General features: G+C 50.7%; 1 protein-coding gene across 1 annotated transcript in view; it reads right to left on the bottom strand.

Annotated features, from left to right (window-relative positions):
* Positions 1-22,487, bottom strand: part of LOC141731336 (uncharacterized) — a 126,220-nt gene extending 103,733 nt beyond the window's left edge. The window contains exons 1-3 of the mRNA XM_074555955.1: positions 22,439-22,487; positions 10,179-10,343; positions 9,291-9,600 (exon numbers count right to left, since the gene is read on the bottom strand). Coding sequence (XP_074412056.1) covers positions 9,291-9,600; positions 10,179-10,343; positions 22,439-22,487 — 524 coding nt within the window. The remainder of the gene's footprint in view (positions 1-9,290; positions 9,601-10,178; positions 10,344-22,438) is intronic.
* Between the last annotated feature and the right edge of the window lie 233 nt (positions 22,488-22,720).

Below are 22,720 nucleotides of genomic sequence, written 5' to 3'. Positions count from 1 at the left end.
CTTTTGGAACACATTTCAGGGGAGCTCTAAACCCCTAGGTTTGATCTCATCTGGCAACTGCATTGCTAGAGTGATAAAATCAATTTTCTTATTACCCAAAGAAACCGGATCAAGTTTGGGAGTTCCTATATATAATGATTTGGGAGAAATTAAACAAAACCGGGAAAGTGAAATAGAAATTGAGAAAATCCAAAATTGTAAAAGCCAAGTTCGGATCCCAATATCTGTGTTGAACAAAGTCATCCGGCTCCAGGCAGTATTAAAAATAAAGAATTCAATTATTAGGAACATTTCAAACGAAATAAAAAGATTAGCATGTTTAAATAATCAAGATCAAACTCCTACACTTCATCCTAGTGGGTGGGAGAATTTGGATATTTTCAGAAAAGATGTATGGGAAAAGGTGGTTTTTCTCGCTGTGTGTGTACTTGGAGGATTGCTCTTTTTACTATGCTTATTTATCTTTTTTAGTGAAATAGTATTTGCCCTGCAGACCAACCTGAAGAAACCAAGGAAAGTAACAAGGTTAAGTAACCATGCTTACGAAAGTGCACAAGAAATTTATAGTAGATTCAAAACAAAAAATTGTGAGTTGATGCGAGCTCAAAATTTCAGCTCGATCAAAGAAAAAGAGGGGGGACTGTTATGAACAAAAATTCGGTTAATTTTTTTTTGTGAGAAAAAGTTACAAAAAGGCAGCCAGATCACTGTCCCGGCCAAAGTTCCGCGTGTTTTTTTATTGTAATCACGGGTCGTTGTAGTTAATGGTTGTTTTTGTATTAGTAAAAGCCCTGGCTAGGGCGAGCTAATGGCCCTTCCAGGAGGCTAAGGTGTACTTTTCCCAGAATAGTGAAGACACCTGAGAGGGTGGGGGGGTTATGCAAAGTGATTCCAGGACCAGCATGCTTTTTGGGACCCCAACTCCAAACGCACAGAGAAAACCCCAAAAACAACGAGCCAATTAAGAGTTGAGAGACTGGAGTGATGTCTGGACGTGAGGAGCCAAGTGCTGAGCCTCAGAGACGCTGGAAACCTTCGTTGATCCTCACCCTGTCTTCGAGAGCCCCTGGGCCAGGTCTGGGAGGAAGCGAGACTGAGACGAAATCAAGATCTGACGGGGACACCACACCCTAAAGGCTCCCACGAGGACCGGATCCCCCAGCTCTGCCCCTAGTGGACAGAGCTGCGCACATCCTCCTCCTCTGAGTCGCCCTGGGAGACACGACGGGGACTGCAGCCCTGCCGAGCTGCCCAATCCTGAGCTGATCACTTTTAATAAAGGCATTAAAAAGGAGAAGAAGTCTCCTGGCCTTGTTTATTTCACTGTGCATTTGGAGATGAGCCCTGGAACCTCAGGGCCTGGGAGGAGATTGCACAAACCTTGCCAGGAGTCAAAGGCAGAGGAAAACCCCAAAGTGTCTCAAAGCATTAATGGGTCTCTCTCCAATATAGGCTCCTCATGGACTCCTTGGAGGAGAGAATTGCTGGCCAGGATGGCACAAAAACCTATGAGACACCCAGTGTGGAAAGGAAAATCCTAAGTACCTTCAACACCTTGAGTGTCTCAAAGCATTAATGAGCCCCACTGAGTGTCAGTACAAAGCTCTCCAGGGACTAATTAATGCAGATAATTGGGGCCATGATTGCACAAACCTCTCACAGAGTCTGTATCCAAAAGGAAACACCAAGTACCTTAAAACAACTGAAGTACCCTGAAGCATTAATGAGCCCCACTGAGTGTTGTTACTGACAAAGCCTCTCCAGGGACTAATTAAAGCAGAGAATTGGAGGCCATGATTGCACAAAGCTCTGAGAGACTGCACAGCAAAAGCAAAACCCCAAGTCCTTTGAAAAATCTGCAGTCCCTGGGAGTATTAAGAAGCCCCCAGGGCCATTGCTGAGCAAGGGTCCTCAGGGACTCCTTCCAGCAGATCCTTGAGGCCACTGGCATGTGGGCTAGGGGAGGATTCTGAGGGCAGGACAAGGGGCTGACAGTGCCCAGCCTGGCTGGGGCTGTGCCAGGAGGCCCCAGGGCCCCAGAACAAGGTGTCTCCTCCCAGCCCTTGGTGGCACAGACCCTGCTATGCCCCAGCGCACCAAGACTTGGCTTCTCTTTGTCCCCACCTGTCATCACTGCCTCCAGTTCTCTGCTCTGCCTGGGGCCTGGGGACACTTTCTCAGTTGTGTCTCAGTGGGACCCATTACAAGTCCAAGAAACTTTGGAGTTGGATTCTGACTTGGAGCTCTGGAGAGGTTTCTTCAGCTCTGTCTCAGGGACTGATGTTCAGGGCCTGAGCACAAAGCCCAGAGGCTCATAAAGTCCCTGTGCTGTGTCTGTGCTGCTGAGCTGGGCCGAGCTCCTGGCCCAGAGGCAGCAGCTCCTGGCAAGGGCAGCGCTGCAGAGAGACAGCTCTGGCCAGGAGCAGCTCCTGTGCACAGCCCAGCAGGGCTGGGGCACTGCCTGCAGCCACCTCGGGCACAGAACAGAGGCACGGAGAGCTTCAAACAGGCAGGGCTTGGAAGGTGCTGAGAAGTGCCTGGGGCACAATCACTGCCAGCCCTTGGCACAGGAACTTCTGGCTGCAGGACAATGCAGCTGCAGCTCCTGGAGCCATCTCCTAAAGCTGCAACATCCCAATGCCTGCAGATTCTGTGAGTACAACTCTGGGTATTTCTGGTGCAGGGGAGCTGAAATGCTCATGAAGCTCTGACATGCTGAGGGCTTCTGATCAGTCACAGAATATTTCCAAGACAAGGATTTTGATCAAAATGAGGCAATTTCCTAAGACTTTGTCTTCAGATTCTTACTACTGGAGAGTGGCAGGGAGGGGGAATAAATATTAAAGGACGATTATGAATTATTAGTTATGAATTTGGACAAGTGGTGCCTGAGACAACCAAACTTTTCCTTTTAGTGACCAGCAGGTTCACAGGAGATCCCTAATGTGCCTTCAGCCACTCTGCCCATGGACAGCAGCAGCAGCACCTTTGCTGGAGCCATCAGGCTCAGTCTGAGCTGTCCTTTCCCCAAGCTGCAAAGAGAACCTGCCCCCAGGTAGTACCCTGCAAACAGGCAGGTTCTGTCAGGCCAAGGAGAGTGCACAGAGATTTGGAGTCTGTGAGTGCTGGCACAGGAAGATCAGGCACAGGGAACACCTGCAAGAGGAAAACCTCCAGGAAGCAGAGAGAAGGTCAGGGAAGGAGAGAAAACCAACCCAGCAATGCTGGGGCAGGGAGAGTTTAGAGATGCCCACAGGATCCCCTCCAGTGCAGCCCCTCCCTCTGAACAAGCCCTCTCCCTGCTGTGCCCCAGCCCAGCCTCTGCCCTCAGGGCCGAGGCTCCAAGGCGTGCAGCCCCTCCTGTGCAGGCAGAGCTGCAGCAGAGCCGTGGGGCAGCTCTGCAGCCCCAGGCCCAGTTCCCTCTGCAGAGCACAGGGCTGGGAGCAGCTGCCCAGACCTGGGGGCTCTGGAGGGGGCACAGCTGGCTTAGGGTGATGCTGTCCCCAGTGCCCAGCTCTGGGCAATGCTGGCAGGGCAGCCAGGGAAGGAGCTGCATCTCCCTTCATCCAATGCCATCACAAGGACACTTGCAGGTCCCTCTGAGATTTCAGTCCAGGCTGGGAGCTTCACCCCAGCATGCAAAGCTGTCCTAGAGCACCTCTGAGTGATAAGATCCATGGAGAAAAGGCAGAGGTGTTGTGACACTGAAAATGCTGCTGGGTTGGTGGAATGAGCAACGTGAGTCCTTGGCTACAAAGGTGGAGCTGGGCTGTGGTGGATCCATCTGCTCTCAGCAGTACCTGGAGGTTTTTAAGAGAAACGTGGGAGTCTGAACATCCTCCACCTGAGAAAAGTGAAAGCCCAGAGGAGCTGCAAACAGAATGAAGTGACAGATCATCTGCCCCCAGTCTCCACTCATTGCCTTGCCTCAGGGAAATCACTCTGTTCTACCAGAGGGCAGCAGAAACGCTGAGGGTTTCTGATATCCAAGAATACCAGGAAGTACATGGAAGGAGCTTAAAAAGAAAACATCAGAACTCTGAAACACAAGAGCATGTCCGTGTGTGTTACAAAGGAGAGTGTATGGGAAATGGCTTTGATTTTGGTTACAGGGATCTCCTCTAACCCTTCACTGTCCTTTTCTCCATGAACAGGTCCCCACGTGCAGCCCCAGCAAATGTCCAACAGCAGCTCCATCAGCCACTTCCTCCTGCTGGCACTGGCAGACACGTGGCAGCTGCAGCTCCTGCACTTTTGCCTCTTGCTGGGCATCTCCCTGGCTGCCCTCCTGGGCAACGGCCTCATCATCAGCGCCGTAGCCTGCGGCCACCACCTGCACACGCCCATGTTCTTCTTCCTGCTCACCCTGGCCCTCAGCGACCTGGGCTCCATCTGAACCCCTGTTCCCAAAGCCATGCACAATTCCCTCTGGGACACCAGGAACATCTCCTACACAGGATGTGCTGCACAGGTCTTTTTCTTTATGTTCTTTATCACAGCAGAGCTTTCATTCCTGATCCTCATGTGCTCCGACAGCTACGTGTCCATCTGCAAAGCCCTGCACCACAGGACCCTCCTGGGCAGCAGAGCTTGTGCCCACATGGCAGCAGCTGCCTGGGCCAGTGCCTTTCTCTATTCACTGCTGCACACAGCCAATACATTTTCCCTGCCCCTGTGCCATGGCAATAACCTGGGCCAGTTCTTCTGGGAAATCCCACAGATCCTCAAGCTCTCCTGCTCCAATTCCTACCTCAGGGAACTTGGGCTTCTCATAGTTTGTGCTTTTCTGTTATTTGGTTGTTTTGTGTTCATTGTTTTCTCCTATGTGCACATCTTCAGGGCTGTGCTGAGGATCCCCTCTGAGCAGGGACAGCACAAAGCCTTTTCCACTTGCCTCCCTCATCTGGCCGTGGTCTCCCTGTTTATCAGCACCGCAGTATTTGCCTACGTGAAGCCCCCCTCCATGTCCTCCCCATCCCTGGATCTGGCACTGTCAGTTCTGTAGTCGGTGGTGCCTCCAGACCTGAACCGTCTCATCTACAGCCTGAGGAACCAGGAGCTCAAGGATGCCTGAGAACAAAGATGACTGGGTACTTTTCAGAACCAAAAAAGCGTTTGTTTTCTGCTGCTTAGTTTTCAGAATTGAACTCATGACTGGCCCAGTCTCTTCCTTCTCAGGTCTTTGGTGATGCCTATGGGTTGTTCTTGCCATAATGTGCTCAATTAAATGTTTCTATTTACCCCTCACCTAATTCCCTGTCTGCCTCTTGAATTGGATCCAGAAGCTCTGTATTCCAGGATCTGTACTATTGCTTTGTTTGAACAAAATAAACGACCTTGCAGAGCCCTGTTTTTCTGGGATCCCAACTCTGGGACCTGCATGAAGTTATAGGGGGGAAAGGGAAGGGTCCCAGCACAGCAGCACTGGCAGGGAGCAGCAGCACTTGGTCCTTTCAGAGCTGCTCTTCCCAAGTCCACACTCTCTTTCCCAGCCCTTCCGTGGGTGCCAGGCTGGAGTGCTCTGGCAGCTTGGTCACTGTCCTGCTGCGTGTCCATGCTGTGACCACAGGCAGGGACAGGCCATGGGCACTGCTGGGACACAGCTGGGCTCCAGCACAGCAGCTCCATCAGCAAAGGGCATCTCCTGAGGGCAGGGAGGCTTTGCCCTCTCTCCATTTCCTGCTGTCAGCAATGTGCCCCAGGAATGCCCTGGCACAGCAAAGCCCAGTGCCTGGGGCAGGGGGGAGTGTGCAGGGGGGCTCACAGCAGTGTCCTGGCACAGCCAGAGCTCCCGGGATAGCCCTCAGGGAGCAGCAGAGCAGGGCCTGGGCTGTGTCTTTGTTCTGGGGACAGCCAGGGCGATTGTCCCACACCAGCCTCTGCAACCACCATTGCCAGCACTGGCCTCTGCCCTCACCTGCAGGAGGTTGTTTGTCCCTGCACAGAGGGACACCAACTGACCAGGCCAGCAGTCTGTGTACTGAGCTGTGTACTCAGCTCTGTACTGAGGAGACTTCAGGAGTGCATCATGTGTGTGTGTGGGGAGATGAACCCCAGTGAGCACAAACACCATCAGCAGCACCCGGGAGTGGCACAATTCCAGTGGCACAAACAGTGCCTTGAGGCCACTTCACTCAAGAGGAATGTCCTCTGGGAAACCACCTGAATTCTTTGCCTGGCTGTGCTGAGGACTGCATGGAGAGAAACATCCGGGGCAGGGAGGCTCCAGGGAAAATGCTCAGGACCACCATGGACTGCACAGAGAGACATTGGAGTGGTGGCTCTGTGGGGAGAAATCACAGCTGCCTCCCTTCTGAACCACTCTGAGGACCTAGACAGGGCTGTGCTGTGTCCTGGGCACTGAGCTGGCACTGAAGGATGTGGAAAAGGCCTTTGGTGTCAGGGATGTTGAGAAGGCTGGGCAGTGTCACTGTGAGACTTCTCTCAAAGCCCTTGGAAAGGCCAGAGCCATCCCAGAAGGTCCTGGGCACCTGGGAAGGGCAGACTGGAAGCAGTCTGCCGACATGTGGCAACAGCTCTCTGGCCACAGAGAGCAAGGCACAACTTTCCCAGGCATTGTCCTGGGGAAGGCAGTGAGAAGATCATAGAAAAGAATGATAAACAATTCTTATCTTCGCTTGCTGCACCTGCTGTTGTGAACATGTGGAATGTGTTATGGAGATTTGTTTACCAAAGGGTAATTTATTAATTAGCCACTGGTGATGGTGTTTGGATTCAAGGACCAAGTGAGTCCACCTGTCTGGTGACTTTCTGTAAGAGCGATGGGTTTCTTAATAAGTAGAGTATAGTAAAGTGATTGATCAGCCTTCTGAGAATCATGGAGTCAATGCTAATTATTACCCCTTTGGGGACTGCTGGTTACAAGTGGTGAACCCTGATGTGACCCAGGGGGAGCTCGTGGTTGTGAAAAGGTGCCTGCAGAAATGAGCATCCAAATTTCTACAGGGGGGGAACATCAATACAAACTTGACCTGGAGCAACCCAGACAGGGGGGCCTCCAGGAGCCCAAAGTTGAGGGATCAGAGAGAGGAAACTCAGGGCTGGGTGTTTTTGCTTCATCTTGGTCATTTGTGTATTTTGGGTCCCTGAATCTTGGTGTTTTGGAGGTTTATATGGGTGGCAGATTCCTGGTGACTTCCAGGACTTGGGCAGTAGGAACTCCCTAACCCAATGTGCTCATACATTGTATTTTTCCCCAAACCAGGATTTCTCTTTCCCAAACCTTGGCTGGATGGAGAAGGAGGCTGTTAGGAAGATGTCTGGGGACACATAGGCAGGTGAGGAGGAAGTCAGTGCCCCTTTCCCCTTCTCTTCTGCTCCCTCTCCCAGCCGAACACGGCCCCTGGCTGCAGGACAGCCCTGCTGCTGATGCCATCCTGCTGGGGATGCACAGGGGGGATCTCCTTCCCTCTGGCATGGAGGCAAATCCCATCTCTTTGTCCTTCCTCCCCCAGACAAGCAGCTGAGGATGGAGACCAGGGAGGACAAATCCCCATGGCAGCAGAACCTCATGGAAGAGGCCGTTTTGAGCAACTCCACAGCACAGGAATTGAACAGGAAGGAAAATCCCTGGAGACCCTGCAGGAGGAGGGGCTGCAAACCCAGCCTGGGGTGCTCTGAGGAGGGAAGAGCCACCCTGTGCCAGGAAGGTGGACAGAGCTTCAGCCAGAGCTCAGAGCTGGTGATCTGTGGAGCAGCTTCATGATGGAGAGAAGCCCTGCAAGTGCTTGGAGTGTGGGAAGAGCTTCGGGCAGAGCAGCACCCTGATCTGCCACCAGATGATCCACACTGGGGAATGGCCCTATGAGTGTGGAGAATGTGGGAAGGACTTCAGCTGCAGCTCTGCCCTCACCATCCACCAACGCGTTCGCACTGGGGAGAGGCCCTACAAGTGTCCCGAGTGCCAGTGGAGGTTTCAGACCAGCTCCCATCTCCTCCCTCATCAGTGGATTCACAGGGAGGAGAGACCCTTCCACTGCCCCAGCTGCAGGAAGGGATTCAAGCACAACTCCACCCTCGTCAGGCACTGGTGCTTCCACACTGGGGAGAGGCCCTGTGAGTGTCCCCAGTGTGGGAAAAGCTTCTCAGACAGCTCTGACTTCAGTAAACACCAACAGCGTCACTGGTAAGGGAAGCCCTCCGAGTGCCCCAACTGCAGGAAGGGCTTCGTGCGCTGCTCCAACTCCATCCCCCATTGGAGGGTCCACGTTGGTCAGAGCCCTTCAGACCCACATTCCCAGTGACCTGAATTGGGAAGACACTTGGCTAGTTATCCCTTTGTTAAGGCCCTAATTTTCTTTTGATTGATCTTGATCCCTTACAACAGTCAAAATTGGGGGGAAAATCAACAAATTCATTGAAGGCATCTAAAGCCTCACTTTTTACAAGTGTTTCAGGGGAATCTGGGATTCAGGGAGATACTTGGGGGGTTTTGGGAGTATTTGATGTGGTTATCTCCCTTTCTTGGCACTCAAAGAGATGAGAGGGTTCAATCTATCACCTCAATACCCCTCAATGCCACTGAAAACTACTCAGTCCCAGCCAAAAATTCCTCGATTCCACAGCCCCTCAGGGTGGAATGGGGTTGGAAGAGGATTGGGTGAAGTGTGCTGCAAATCAGGAGGGGTGAGATGGTCATTGGGTGGGGTGGGATGGGTGGGATGGGGTTTGGGTGGTGTGAAATGGGGGAAATACGGCTTGGGAAGTGGGTCTTGATGTCCAGCAGGGGTGGGATGGGTTGGGACTGGGGAGCCGGGGTGTGAAACGAGACAGCTAAAGTTTGGGGATGATGAAGGGAGGGGGAACCCGTTACCGAATGTGTTTTTGGATATGAAAACAATGACACCTCCCACGGCCCCAGAGCTCAGAGCAGCTGAGATGGTGCCGGACGCAAGGCCAACTGTGGATCTTTCTCTCCCTCTCAATCTTCTCCTGATTTCCTCTTCTCAAAATCCACACCTTCTCTGGGCAAACTGTTCCAGGAGGGTCTTTTTTCTGAATCCCTACCTAAACCTACTCTCTTTCCATTTGGATCCAGTCTCCCTGGTCCCTGGTCCTGTCCTTGCCTGCCCTCGTACAAAGTCCCTGCCCAGCTTTCTTGTAGGTTGCCCTCAGGTACTGGAAGGCCACAGCTCGATGAAGTCTGAGTCTCTTTGCCAGGCTGAAGAAGCCGAGCTGTGCCAGCCTTTCCTTGCAGGAGAGGAGCTGCAGCCCTGGTACCATCTGGGTGTCCCTGCTGGGCCCCCGCTGCAGCATGGCCACGTCCTCGCCGTCCGTGCCGGGGAGCCCGGCAGAGCCGGCGGCAGCGCTGCAGGTGCAGGGTCAGCGGCAGGGAGGAGACACGGCCCTGGCGGCGGCTCCGGGAGCAGCGATTGGCGCTGGGCCGCCCGCACTGCAGAGAGCCGAGGCCCCTGTGCCTGCCCTTGTGCCCAGGGCGCCTTTCCCCGCCGCTCGCCCGCCCGCTTGGGGGAAACGCCCCCTCTGCCTCCCCTCGGGGCCGCCCCTCGCCGCTGCCCCGGGGGCTCCCCAGCGCCAGCTGGAGGGGCCCAGGCCTCGGCCTCACCCTGCTCAGCCCAAGGCCTGGAAAAGCAGATTCAAACACCCACCCAAAAAGTGCCCCAGGATTCCAATCTTTTCTCTACAGCACTGCTTTGCTATCAGAGTCTGCATGGGATTATAAAATCACCAGGAGAAAAGAGCATGAACAAGTTCTGCTTTGGCAGTACCTCAAGGCTTTGAGGGAGAGGGTGTGGTGCTTACTCGCTCAATGGGTTGCACAGAAAGTGTTGAAATGGTAAAAATAGTACAAACCCCTTAGAACTTGGAAGGAAAACCTGAAGCACTGGCAGCTAGCACATCAGAAACACCTGACTTTTGCTCCTCTCTTGCACCTGAGAGCTTCCTGGGCAGGGGCAATTCTTCCAATGGCCATGGCTAGAAAGGGCAGCGAGCAGATGGATTTAGCTTCTCCTGCCAGCCGTGAAATGTCAGTTGTCATTTGTGTGCACTGAGGATTCCGTTTCAGACTCTGAACTGGCGCAGCTGCTCCTCGGGCGCTGCTCTCATGCAGGCGCGGTGGTGCTGCTGCAGCTGTCCCGCACACAGGGAGGGCTCTGGAGCCTCCCCGGGGCCACCAAGGAGTACAGGAGGGAACGTACCCGGAATCTGGTGCAGCACCGTGGGGTTGGGGGGATCCTTCGGTCTCTTTGATGGGAGAGGGAGCAGGGCAGATGGAATGAAGATGAGACAGGGATCAGACAGCCCCACACCAGGCAGCATTTTCTCCTCTGAGAGCTCCTCTGAGCTTAGCGAGCTGGTGAAACCTGTGGAGCAAATGAGACCCAGGAGTGAGGGAAAGGCTGGCTGGGAAGGAGTCAGATAAAGCCTGTGTGGGCATTTCTCTTTCCAAGGGGCTCCTGGGAGACAAAGGAGACAAGAAGGATGTCCCATCCCACGACATTTCCTGGGATATGCTTTGGTGGTGGCCTTGGCAGTGTTAGTGGTCTTAGGTTATTGGGAGGACTCTATGATCTTAAAGGTCTTTTCCAATGGAAACAGTTCTGCAATTCTAAACCTCCATTCCTGCTTTTGAAGCATGCAGTCCCAAATAGACCCACATTTGTGTTTTTAAGGAATTTAGCATCTACCATTCCGTCATAGAAATCAGGCTTTTAATGCTCTCAGAACACTTGAATTCCTTGATCTTAAGCTGTGTATTTGAACTGAGGTGCTTTTATTCAGAAAGGTTTGACCATGGGATAAATGCAGGCAATTCAGCCACAATGGCACTTGCTTCATCTGCTTTTCTTTTTCCTTTCCCCATGGGTGGCTGATTTGGGACTATTTGTCTTGTACTTTGAGTTCTGGCTCAGACTTGCTCATGCATGTTCTGTAAAATCCTATCTACTCCTTTGTAGTGAAAAATGCTTGCAGACTGGTGGGAATTGCTAGAGACAAGGCTTACAAACCAGGGCCCAGTATGATTAGCCCAGTATCCCTGCTTAAATCCCTGCTTGTATTAAAAAGGAATGAGCTATTCTAACTCACTTGTCCCCTCCCTCACCCCATTTTTTTGTAGCTCTTGGGGCAGTCCTGTGTGCCATTCCTGCTCTTTGTTATCAAATGTGTGAAGGCATGGTGCTGCTGTAGCTGCAGCCTGAGTTCAGTGGGAACATGTCCAAAGCACTGGGTCCCACAGCAGTGGGCACGGTGAGAGACTGGCCTCTGCTGCCATGGCCATCCAGCCTGGAGAGTGCAGCTGCTGGGGCTTCCCCCATTCTGCCAACAGCAGTCTGCCTCCAGCACGTGGCCTGTATGGCCATGATTTTGCCAGAGTGTGGAAAATGCATTGTTTGAATGTATTTTGATGGTGTCTGACATCACCTGACTGGAGCAGTTTGGTGGGCAGGACGCCCTGTGGGCAGGGCCATGGCAGGGATGGGTGGCTGGCACTGGCAGTGTTATTTTCCCAGACAGACTCCTGGTACAGCTGTGGAGGAGGGCACCAGCAACTGTATCAGCCCAGCGAGCAGCAGCACATGGAGGAGACCCTCATCTGCAAAGAGCCCCTAATCCCTTTGCTCCCCCATGTCAGCGCAAAATGATTCCGCCGCAGGTGAAGGGCTGCTGCAGGCTGGAGACTCCTGCAGCCAGGCCTTGTTGCAATCTCCTTGCTGCAGCTGTGCCTGGGGGATGTTGGCCTGCAGCAGCACTGCTGATGCCTGGGAATGCTGCTGGGCTCAGAGAGGCAGAGTGTGTACAAAAGCTGCATTCAAAGCGAAGATGGTGAGACCCTGGAGCTGCTGGCAAGGGCAGCAGCTCTTCTTCATTCTGTGCAGGTGAGAGCCCAGCCTTGGAGCCTGTCCCTGGGGACAGGGAAACGCCCTGAGCATAAGTTTGAATTTTCAGGGACAGTCCAAATGAGAATTGCTTTGTGTTGCAATGTTGGGTTTGGGTGTGTCTGCAGGAAAGAAAGTGGGAATAAGCCCCTTGAACAACAAAGGAGAACTCTGCATGGCCAATTTACACCCTACAGATACACTGATCATATCAGCCCACTGAATATTGGGGGCATCTAATGCAGAGTGCAAAGCTTCTTTGAATAGATAGGAGAGATGAGACTTGAAGAAATAATTTTGCAGATTGAGAAAAAGGGATCAGCCCCAGGGGTCCCATAGACTGGACTTAGTTCTGCCAAATCAAAGGTGTCAAGGATGAGTTGTTTTTACCTCCTCTGTTGGGGAGTATTTCAGAATGACTGCCCCTTGCCATTTCCATTAAGAAAATTTGGAGTTTTCAGGAACTGCCAGGATCAGAAATGTTGTGAGGTAGATCATGTTTATGTTGGGTTCAGGTGTCTGTGCAATAAAGAACGCAGAGAAAAAAAACCCCAGGGAACAATGAAGCAAAGCAAAAGAGGAACGTTTGAAAGGTCAGTTTGTTCCCTACAGCTCTCAGCCAACTGATTTTTGGGTCATCTACTGGGGAGTGCAAAGCTGCTTTTACTTCCACTGCCCGGTGTCAGAACCCAGGAAATTCCTCTGGCTGCCCTGGAGGACTCAAGCCCCTGCCCAGGGGGCTCAGAGACCTTGGCACAGAGCCCAAGACCCCTGTGCCTTTGATCTAGCCCTTGGAAAAAAGGATTACCAACCTTATATGAAGAATTACAAGCCATGAAATTTTCAGTAGAATAATAGTTAGCTTGTCACAGGGTGAAAAATAGATTTTTGAAGCTTTTAGAATGAGGGCTTGGGGTCCCAAGATGGAGGAATTTGGGTGTGCCTTGTCCTTTTTCCTTCTTCCTAGCCTCAATCTTCAGCTGTGATGTTGGCACTTTTAGACTGGTTTGGAGTAGAAAATTGTCTAACATAGATGACAGGTACTGGAAAGTAATGGTAAACATTGTACACGTAGTTTTTAGTAAAAAAAGGTAACACCGCCTCAGAGGCAGGTGGAGTGCCTCTGACATTCTTGCTGAGCGGACCTCGGCAGGTCAGGAGAAAGAAGTTTATAGATAAGATACAAGAAACAACCTTGAGACCGAGAAATGAAGAGCTCTGACTCCTTCTTCAACCGCCTGGCTGGGAAAAGAGACTTTCTAACTTAACCTGGGGTCTTCTGACCAGCTAGAGTCCTGAGAGCCCCGTGCCATTGTTTGTGTCCCAGCACTTTGTTTGATGTGAAGAGAATTAAACAAAATCCCACACCAACAAGCTGCAACCTAGAACTGAGTAGGAATTACAGAAATAAAGGCCCTGAAAAGTAGCTTTGGAAAGGGTCTCCTTCCTATGTTATAGGTAAAAGTTAAGTTAAATAAGGGTATAGTTCAATTATATTGTATTAATTATGTTAATTGTATTATGTTAAAGGAGGGGCGGGGCTTATTACAATGTGCTAGGAGAAGGATCCAGGGTTTGGTGGAACAGTGGTCTGGTGGGGAAAGGTGAGGTCAAAGCTGGATTGGATGGAAGATCTGACCAATCATTCGAAGCCCTGTAGAAACGACTGGTCCAGAATGAACGGTGTTTAAGAGCAATGAGAAGCCTGGAAATGGACCAATCATCATGCGGATCCAAAATGGATCAATCCTGGACTCAAAAGGGGCTAAAAATGGGGGGGGGGTGTTCAGTTGGGTCAGGGTTCTTCTTTTTGGCTACTTGTTTGGGTTTTTTTTGGGGACAGCCCAGTGCACTTGGGGTTAGTGTACTGTTCTGTTTTTGGCTTGCTGTGTGGGTGCCTGGGCTTATCCTGGGTACTCCGTTCCTTGTAGCTATTTTAATAAACAAGAACCTCTTTTTCTGGAGAAAGTTTGGTCTTGTTCATATTCATAACACCTAGACAGTGTGAAACGCTCAGGCCTGGCCCGTCTGGGCTTAGTGCTGGCTGCCCTTGGCAAGGGAATGGAAGGGGATGGAGTTGGGGTGGGGTTTTGCAGCCATGGAAACGAGAGAACCATGGTGAGCATGTCACAAAGGGACAGCCCCACGCTGGGCTGGTGCAGGTTGTGCTGGACACGGCCCCAGTGGCAGCAGACACGTCTGGATCTGCCTCTCTGTGCTGAGTGACAGCGATTGGAGTAACCCGGCCTTGCGCAAAGACTGGGACCAAGCTCCCAGCGCTGACTGCTGTGAGAGCATTCCTAAACTCAAACCCAGACACTTCTGCCAGGCAGAAGCACGGGTTCAAACATGGGTTTTACTGGAAAAGGAAAGACAACTGAAGGAAAAGGTGAGGATAGAAAGGAGATGGAAGGCCAGAGCCAAATGGAAAAAAATCCCCCCAGGTTTCAAAGAAAACTGGTCCATGGTGGTCAGTGCTGACTCTGTGTCAGAGTAGGTGGCTGACAGCTACAGATGATCCTGCAAGGATGCCCTGAGGCATCACAACATTCTATCATTAGTTTCTCATTTTTGACAGTAGCCAAATCACTCCTACTGTCAGCCAGGACAGGGACTGTGGCCATAACTGACTACAGGTTGGACATGGTCGTGAGATGCAAATTCTGTTGTTTTCTTTGCCATCAATTTTGGGTCTCATTACAGATAAATTTCCCATTCTTCCTCTGCTTGCTGATAGGATCTGAGCCTGAGGGTGGGATTACGGTGCTACAGATACGCCAATAAGGCCTGCCTGCTTGATTGGAGATCTTTGTGGTTTGCAGAAATAACATCACAACTCTGAGAGTTTTCCTGTGGATTCACAGGCCAGCCTCAAGAGGGAATCTTTTTTCCCCTTTATATCATTGGAGGCTTCCAGCTTTCCCTTCAAACTTGCTACCTCAATACTGCTAAGAGGAATTAAATGCAGGCTAGTTCCATGAGAAATAAAACCAAATAAATTTTCTCAATAATTAAAAATATTCCCCTTGAGCACCACACCCATTAGATGTGTTGATGATAAAGGTGGGAGTTCACCTAACTGACTTCTCTCCTTATGAGCATGGCTCAGCCTCACACAGAGGTGAGGGGGGAGCTGGGCCAATCTCTGCTGGGAGGAAGGGTCTTGTGGCAGCCCAGAGAGGCTGTGCACATTGCCAGGGAACAGCTGTGCCCTGCATGTGCCCCTGCAATGAGCTGTGCTGCTGCCAGTGCCCCTGGAGCTGTGGGGCTGCTGAGCTGTGGGGCAGGCAGAGGAGCAGGAGGGTGCATGTGCAGCTGAGCCATTCCTGGGGAGCACAGGGCTCTGGGCTCCCTGCTGTCCCAGGGCAGCCCAGAGGCCAGGCTGTGCCTGTGCCAGCTCTGGGCAAGTGGCTCAGGGTTGTGCCCTGGCCTGCCTCAGTGTCTGCCAGCAGGAGCATGTTTCCCTGTGCAGCTGTTTAGAAGTTTGCAGGAAATGTGTCCCAGGAAATATGGAGCTTCAGATGCTTTAGGTTTGCATTGTGGCCTCTGTTCTATTTTGTGTCTCCACTTTGCAGGCCTGACTGGCTACCCTCTTGCCAAGAGGTTTTCCCTGGCAAGTTCCTCTGTGCTCCTTCCCTCCAAGCCGTTGCCTCCCATTCCGAAGAGCTCTCCTCCTACCAAGCCAAGCCCAACATGCAGCAGAGAGCAGGAGAATGGGGAAAATGGCACCGGCTGGGATGAGGAGAGGAGAAAAAAACAGGAGGTGAGTTCAGAGGGAAAAGGATATAAGGTAAGGAGACCAAGCAAAGTCCTGTGTGGCAAATGTTCAGTTTATGTGCTGTTGGCAGAGCTCGGAGAGCTTTTCCCTGTCAGGAACTGACCCTTTCAGTGAAGTTTGAACAGGTTCTGGTTTGTCTCTTTAGCTGGGCCAGAAATGATGGGATACTGAGGATGAGTGAGCACCTGCCCCTGCTGCCTCCAGCCCCATTCCTGGCCATGGCATGGGGGCCCTGGAGCACCTTGGGCAGACAGAGAGCTTGCAGAGATCAGCAGGGCAGGGGAGCTCTGCTGAACTTCCTCAGTGCCAGGGAGCCTGAGATGATGGATGTGTAGGAGCTGGAGAGCAGCCAGCATGCTGAAAGCTCAGCACCACCTGGGCTCAAAGGCTGCTGGGGAAGTGTAGAAGGGAAGGGCAGCAGCAGAAGAAATGAGGGGCTTGAGAAAAGCAGGTTTTGACATCCTGCAGAATGGCTTTGTGGGGTCTTGGCTGGAGATCAGCACTGGCTGTGAGACAGCTTAGGGGCAGGGATAGAACAGTGATCTAAAGCCACTGCCATGCCATCCAAAAGGGCAGTGGAGGCAGTGGCACACCAGAACATCCTGATGTCAAACATGTGAATGCCAGCTGGGAATGCAGCTACACTTGCAGAGGAGTGAGCATGAGGGCAGAGGTGGCAAATGTGTGACATGGTCTCTCCCTCACCACTTCGTGTTCCCTTCCCCATCCTGGGCCAAGCTGGACGATCCGTTTGACATTTCCTGGCAGGACCCAGTTAAATGCATGGCTAAATGTCTTGAGGCATGAATGGGGGCAAGGCTGGATGCTTGATCTGATCACTATGTTCTACTCTTTCCAGACTTCCTTGCTGTATTCCAGGGGTGAGGATATGAAGAAGGGGTCACTGAGACCACCTCTGATCCCCCCCATACGCAGGGCAGTGAGTCCCCCTCTTGGCAGTGCTGCAGGGTCCCTGCCAAGCTCTCCTCAGCTGGAATTCCAGGAATCCCAGGAGATGAGGTAAGTCAAGGTGTTTGCTGCTGCAGTTCAGCTGTTCAGCTCTCTCTTCGCATCTCGTGGGATCATTTTGCCCAGTCAGGTGTCCCATGTATTTAGGCAAACCTGTGTGTATTCTCCATTTTGGCCATCTGTGATGATCCAGCACAAATGATGATCCAGCACAATGTCAAAGGCAACACCCATGTCCTAAGAGCAGAGGTGGTGGTGGGGAAGAGGAGGCAGGGCTTCAAAGCACCTCAAGATGGGTCCTCTGGTGGGCTTGGCTATTGAATTCCTCTGTAATTGTTGTGGTGACATTTGGGGACTGTACTGCCTGGGATAGGGTCCTGCAGGTCTTTGTTATCCTTGGGCAAATACTGGCTACTGGAGAGGTGTCTGCAAATTCAGGTGCTACTTCTGTAAACATCAGGTGTAACTTCACTGTGCCTGTGGCTCCACAATGAAATAAGATGCCAGATAAATTTTGCAGAATAGATGTAAAATCTGATGTATAATCCGATTGGTATTTAATATTTTGATCTGGGCTTAAGATCAACGAGGGAAAGGTGCTATGGAAGAGGCATAGGACTGTACCTGATGGAAAAATATTGGCTTGGATATGCAAAAGAAAATGAAGCTATTACCGTTATGCAAGAGCTAACAATAAAGAGGGAGTCACAGAAGTGTCATGCCAGTTGCGAATCTTTAGTGGGGCTTTTAAGGTGTGATCTGAACATCCTTCCCTAGCAGCTGAGTTGGAAACCAGTCTTTGTTTTCTTGAAAGAGCCAGCAGGTGTAATATCATTCTCAGGAGACAGCAGTGCTCTGACCACATGTAGCACGAGGCTGTCACTAGGGTAAGGCACAAGCAGGCAAAGTCAAGCTTTGGCAGCTGTACAAAAGTAGCTGCCCTCCAGAGTCATGATGCAGCTCAGCAGCTCTTGCTGCTTCAGAGAGGCTTCAGGAGCCACTTGGCTCCAAAAGGAGAGGCAGCAGAACTAGGGAGTTCTGATGCAGGTAGAAGAATTACTGCTGTGTTTTAGCTGGAGCTTGGCCACCTCTGTGTGACTCCAGCAATGGCAAACTTAAGGACAATGAATTAGCTTTGCATCCTGTTGGGTTTATGGGTTGCATTTCCTCCTTTATCATAGTGACCATCCTAAGAAGTTTTGCCTCCTTTCATGGTACGCCCATTCTCTCCCTTTTCTTTCTACCTCCTCACATATTCTTTTGTCCTCCATTTTCTCCAGGCCAAGACCCAGCTGCAGAAGCAAAAAGAATTCTGAAAATGCAGGTAGGTACAGGGCATGTCTGTCCTAAAATGACCATTGTAGTCTTGACTCAGAGTTGACATTTGGAAAGCTGGGTTATCAAAATTTCTTTAAATTCATTTCAGTTCTTTGGTGGGCTCAGTGGACTCTCCCAGAGCCCAGTCTCTGGAAATGTTCTCTGGTGGCACAGTGAAAATTCCTCCAGTGTGAAGTGTTGAGTGGTACCTGGGGGCCCCTGAAATGCAGCGCTGGAAGAGGATACGTTCCTCTCCATCCTGCTCATTCTTTTTATCTCCCTGCAGCCTTTCTAGTGTCACAATTAGTAGGATAAAGAAGGCATTTAGCATGAAATGAGAAATGTTCCCACTCCTTCCTCCTGCTTATGAAGCAGAAAACCTTTCATTGGGGCAGTTTCTGAGCGGAACCCTTTGAGATGTGAAGGAGATTCATGGACATTGCCTGGTATTGTATAGGCAGAAATAGGGAAACCACCTCTGACAGCATGTCCTTATAAATTTTCCAGTTAGGGAGAAAGAGCCTTCCAAAGGGATGCATCCTACGCAGGGCGTGAGTTTGTCATCCTGTGACAGCACAAGCCCAAAGCCACCTATGGCAGGTTCAGAGTGACAAATCTCTTCCCTGGCTCTCTCTGCCTGTGTCAGTGTTGCAGGCTGAGGCTGGGGCAGGAGATGCCTTCTGCCTTGTCCCTGTCCCTGCCTTGCCTGATCCCTGAGAAGTGGAATTGTGCCAGACAAAATGCAGTCTCTGGTGCATCTGGGTCAGGCAGTGCTTTCAAGTTGAAAGGCTCAATGACGCTGTTGTTGTTCCTTTGGCATCTCTGGGTGTGTAATGATAGGAGAGATGAGACTTGGAGAAATAATTCTGCTGATGCAGAACAAGGGATCAGATCCCCTGGTCCCTTTGGGGGATCAGGGTTAGTTCTGCCAAATCCTGGCTATGGCCCCTTTGGAATGACTCTTTAATTACTGATATGAAGCTGGAATGCTTAATGCGGCTAGGGAATAGTACTGCTCAGTAAGTAAGGTGACATTTTTTCTGGACTAATTCTGTACTGGAAATGACTTAACTCATTAAACCTTACCTGTCTCACTTTTATTACTGACTACAGCATTCTACAGGATGAAGAAATCCAGGTTTAAGACACTCATCCTGCTTGGCTGCCATATGATTTTATTCTCTGTGCAGCCATGTAAAGAACTAGTTCTCTTAATTCTAACTGCTTTGTTGGAGAATATTTAAAAATTACCTACCCTCTGCTATTTCCATTAGGAATATTTTGAATTGACAGTATTAGCCAAGATCAGAAATGTTTTGAGGCAGGTCATGTTTATGTTGTGTTTGGGTGTCTCTGCTGAAAAGACAGCAGGGAATAAACCCCTGGAACAAGTAAATAGAGCAAAATTGGAACTTTGGGATGAGCACTTTGTTCCCTACCAATACAGGCTCACAGAATACTGGGTACATCTAATACAGAAAGCAAATCTTCTTTTTTATCTAAAACGTGGTGCCACTGTTTGTGTCCCAGCACTTTTTTTGTTGTAAAGAGTAATGTAAAAATCTCAAAAATGCAAAACCCGACCTGGAATTGAGTGGGGCCTACAGAAAAAAAGGGCTTGAAAATTACTTTTGAAAACAATTACTTCCTTGCCCGTGTCAGATTCTAGAGAGCACTGTGAGTTTCCAATTGTTTGGAAGGAAAGGGATCCTGTAGTAGTAGGGAGGCAACGGGCACCACATGAACTAGTAGAGCCTTTCTCTCTTGGCTTGCCAGCTCCATATTGTCCAGAGAAATGAAACTGATGCTCGTTGTATGAAAAATGAAAAACAAAGCAATCTTCTCAGTAACTAAAATACACTTTGAATTCCTCACCCATTAGATGGGTTGATTGTACAGGCATGCATTCAATTAACTCACTTCTTCTCTTGTACCTGAATGTCAGCTTCTTCTGAGCCTACAGCAAAAAGGCAGAGGAAGAAGGGAAAGAGCTCTTGGTACAAGACAGGAGCTGGGATGCCTCTGTTCCCAAGGAAATGGGCTGAGCTGTTGGGCTTGGAGCCTCCTGTCCTGGAGCCCGGCCTTGGGAATGGAGGTCTGGGCTCGCGGGTGGCTCAGGGGCCTTGGCCCAGGAGCCCCAGCAGAGCCGCGGGGTAGCGCTAGCCCCAGGGGCACTGCAGGGAGGACAAGGACAGAGGGCAGGGGGAGCTGGGCTGCTGGCTGGCACGAGGAAGGGTCTTGTGGCAGCCCAGAGAGGCTGTGCACATTGCCAGGGAACAGCTGTGCCCTGCATGTGCCCCTGCAATGAGCTGTGCTGCTGCCAGTGCCCCTGGAGCTGTGGGGCTGCTGAGCTGTGGGGCAGGCAGAGGAGCAGGAGGGTGCATGTGCAGCTGAGCCATTCCTGGAGAGCACAGGGCTCTGGGCTCCCTGCTGTCCCAGGGCAGCCCAGAGGCCAGGCTGTGCCTGTGCCAGCTCTGGGCAAGTGGCTCAGGGTTTTGCCCTGGCCTGCCTCAAGTGTCTGCCAGCCAGGAGCATGTTTCCCTGTGCAGCTTTATAGACATTTCCAGGAAATGTGTCCCGTGAAATATGGAGCTTCAGATGCTTTAGATTGCATCTCTGCCTCTGTTACATTTTGTATGTCCATTTTGCTGGCCTGACTGACAGCAGTGGTCCCAAGGAGGTTACCTTGGGATCTGTAGTTTCCCTGCCAACATCCCAAATTCTTTTACCTTCCAAGGCCCTCCTTTCACAGAGTTGCTATCTAAGTCTCCTTTTTTATTATTATGCTGACCATTCTGCAGGGGCAAAAAATCCTGATTTAAGACATTGCTTTTTTTCTACTGCATTGCCACTTAATTTATCCTCTGTGAAGCTGTTGTATAGAATTGCAACTAGAAAATCAGCCTTTAGTTAGCCTGGCCTGAAAGTGGCCCAATCTCATACAGTTTAGAATGAAAATCTTTGGGGAAAATGAAATATCTAGTGTCAAGAACACAGTTCACACTTGGGTAACACTCCTGCACTCCTGCAATGCTCAGATTTTCTTTGAATGTCCTCTGAAATATTCCAACAAAGAGAAGACAATGTTGGTCTAAATGCATCCAGGTATTAGAACCTGGGGCTTCTTTCAGGAACTGGAAAGATGATGTTTACTACAATCAGCATAATAAGGGCAGATAAGAATCTCTGTCAAGAGCAATCATCATCTCTGCCCTTCTCTATCACACACAGAGGCTCTCCAGCATGCAGGGGCTGGGGCCTTCATCAAGCAGCAGGTTTCAGTCTGCTGGCCAACAGAGTCAAGTCATGTCTGCTGCCAGTAGCCCATCCCTTGGGAGAGGGTCTAGGCATTGTACCTTGCTGCTCTCAATCCCAATCTCTGTGTCTTGAGAGCTCTGCACTCTGGAACCTGTCTTGCCTGTTGCCCAGCATTGTGTTTTTGGGGACTTGAAGTCTGTCAGAGGTATACAGGAACCTTTGCTTCCATTTCCAGGCCTCCCACTGAGCCAGGCCAAGGAGACAGATCATCCCACCAGTCCTGGTCCTATGAGGGACAAAGAGCTGAGGGATGCCTTTGGAAAGGTAAGGGATAAGGACAGGCATGAGTGAACTTCCTTTCCAGTGGCTGTTTAGTGCTTGGCCCAAAATGTCACTGAAAATCATCATCTTCCACTCTTGGGGAATGGGGATTCCCTTGGGAATACATTGGACAGCTACAGAACCATTGCTTGGCTATTTCCAGTGGTGCCAAGATTCTTGGTTTGGAGATGGTGCTAAGGTCATGTCAGAAGCATTCTTTATGTGCAAAGGCTGTTTTAGAGAAGTTCTAAATGACAGAGCAAGCTACACATCAGTGAATGTGGGCAAAGTGCATCCTTGGAAGCAGAGAGGCAAAGATTCTAATGTTGGGTGCAAGCAAGGCTGCAAAAGAAAATGGGAGAGGTTGATTTTTCCTGGTTACCTTTGTGGCTGTATCTCACAGCCCTCTCATTCTCAAGTTTTCTGCTCATGAACATCAATGCTTCTGCAACTTGTTTTCACATGACTCCTCCTTTTGGTCTCCTGATCTCAGAGACCAAGTCCTTCAGAGTCCTTCAGAGCTGAGTCCTTCAGAAGCCAGGAAGTGAGAAACAGCTGCAATTCCTGGCCATGAGTGTTAAGCAACAGCGCATTAGCCCTCCTTGCTGGGTATTGCACATGGTTTTTATTCTCCTGCCATGGCCTGTAGGAACTGAACTGCCTGCTCCCTAGCCATGTCAGCTCTTCCTCTGCCTTGGAGCACTCCTATGACTTTCATGCTTCAAGCAGGGCTTCCTGACATTGATTGCAGTTGCAGCAGTGTAAGGTTGTGGCACTAAAGTGTTCCACCTCACTGTGTGTAATTGCCAAGGTGAGGACAGGAGACATTCCTGTGAAACTGTTGGAATGTGGATGGAGCTGCATTGAAGCCTAGGGCACTCTGTGGACTCTGTGCTCCTGATGAGATGTTGTGTGTGGTTTGTGTATTTCTGCTTACAGTCTATGATGTATTTCCATTGCACCCAGATCCGTGCTGCTTTGTGCATGTTGGCTCAAAAGAACTTGGGGCGGAAGGACGCAGAGCTTTTGGAGAGAGAGATGAAGAAAAGGAGACAAAGGAAAACATCATTGCCACCTATTCCTGAGACAGTCAAGCGTGGGCATGCAGCTGAAGCAAGTAAGTAGTGGCTACACTTGTGGTGGTCCTTTTTGACCACTTGCTTGCCCTTTGCACAGTGTTGCAGTCAGACTGGGGAGCTGTTCAGCTTGCATCTGAGTG

This window comes from Zonotrichia albicollis, chromosome 20 (assembly GCF_047830755.1).
Source record: "Zonotrichia albicollis isolate bZonAlb1 chromosome 20, bZonAlb1.hap1, whole genome shotgun sequence".
Classification (NCBI taxonomy): domain Eukaryota; kingdom Metazoa; phylum Chordata; class Aves; order Passeriformes; family Passerellidae; genus Zonotrichia; species Zonotrichia albicollis.
Note: the sequence above shows the minus strand (reverse complement) of the source record. Positions and strands in the feature narration are given on the sequence as shown.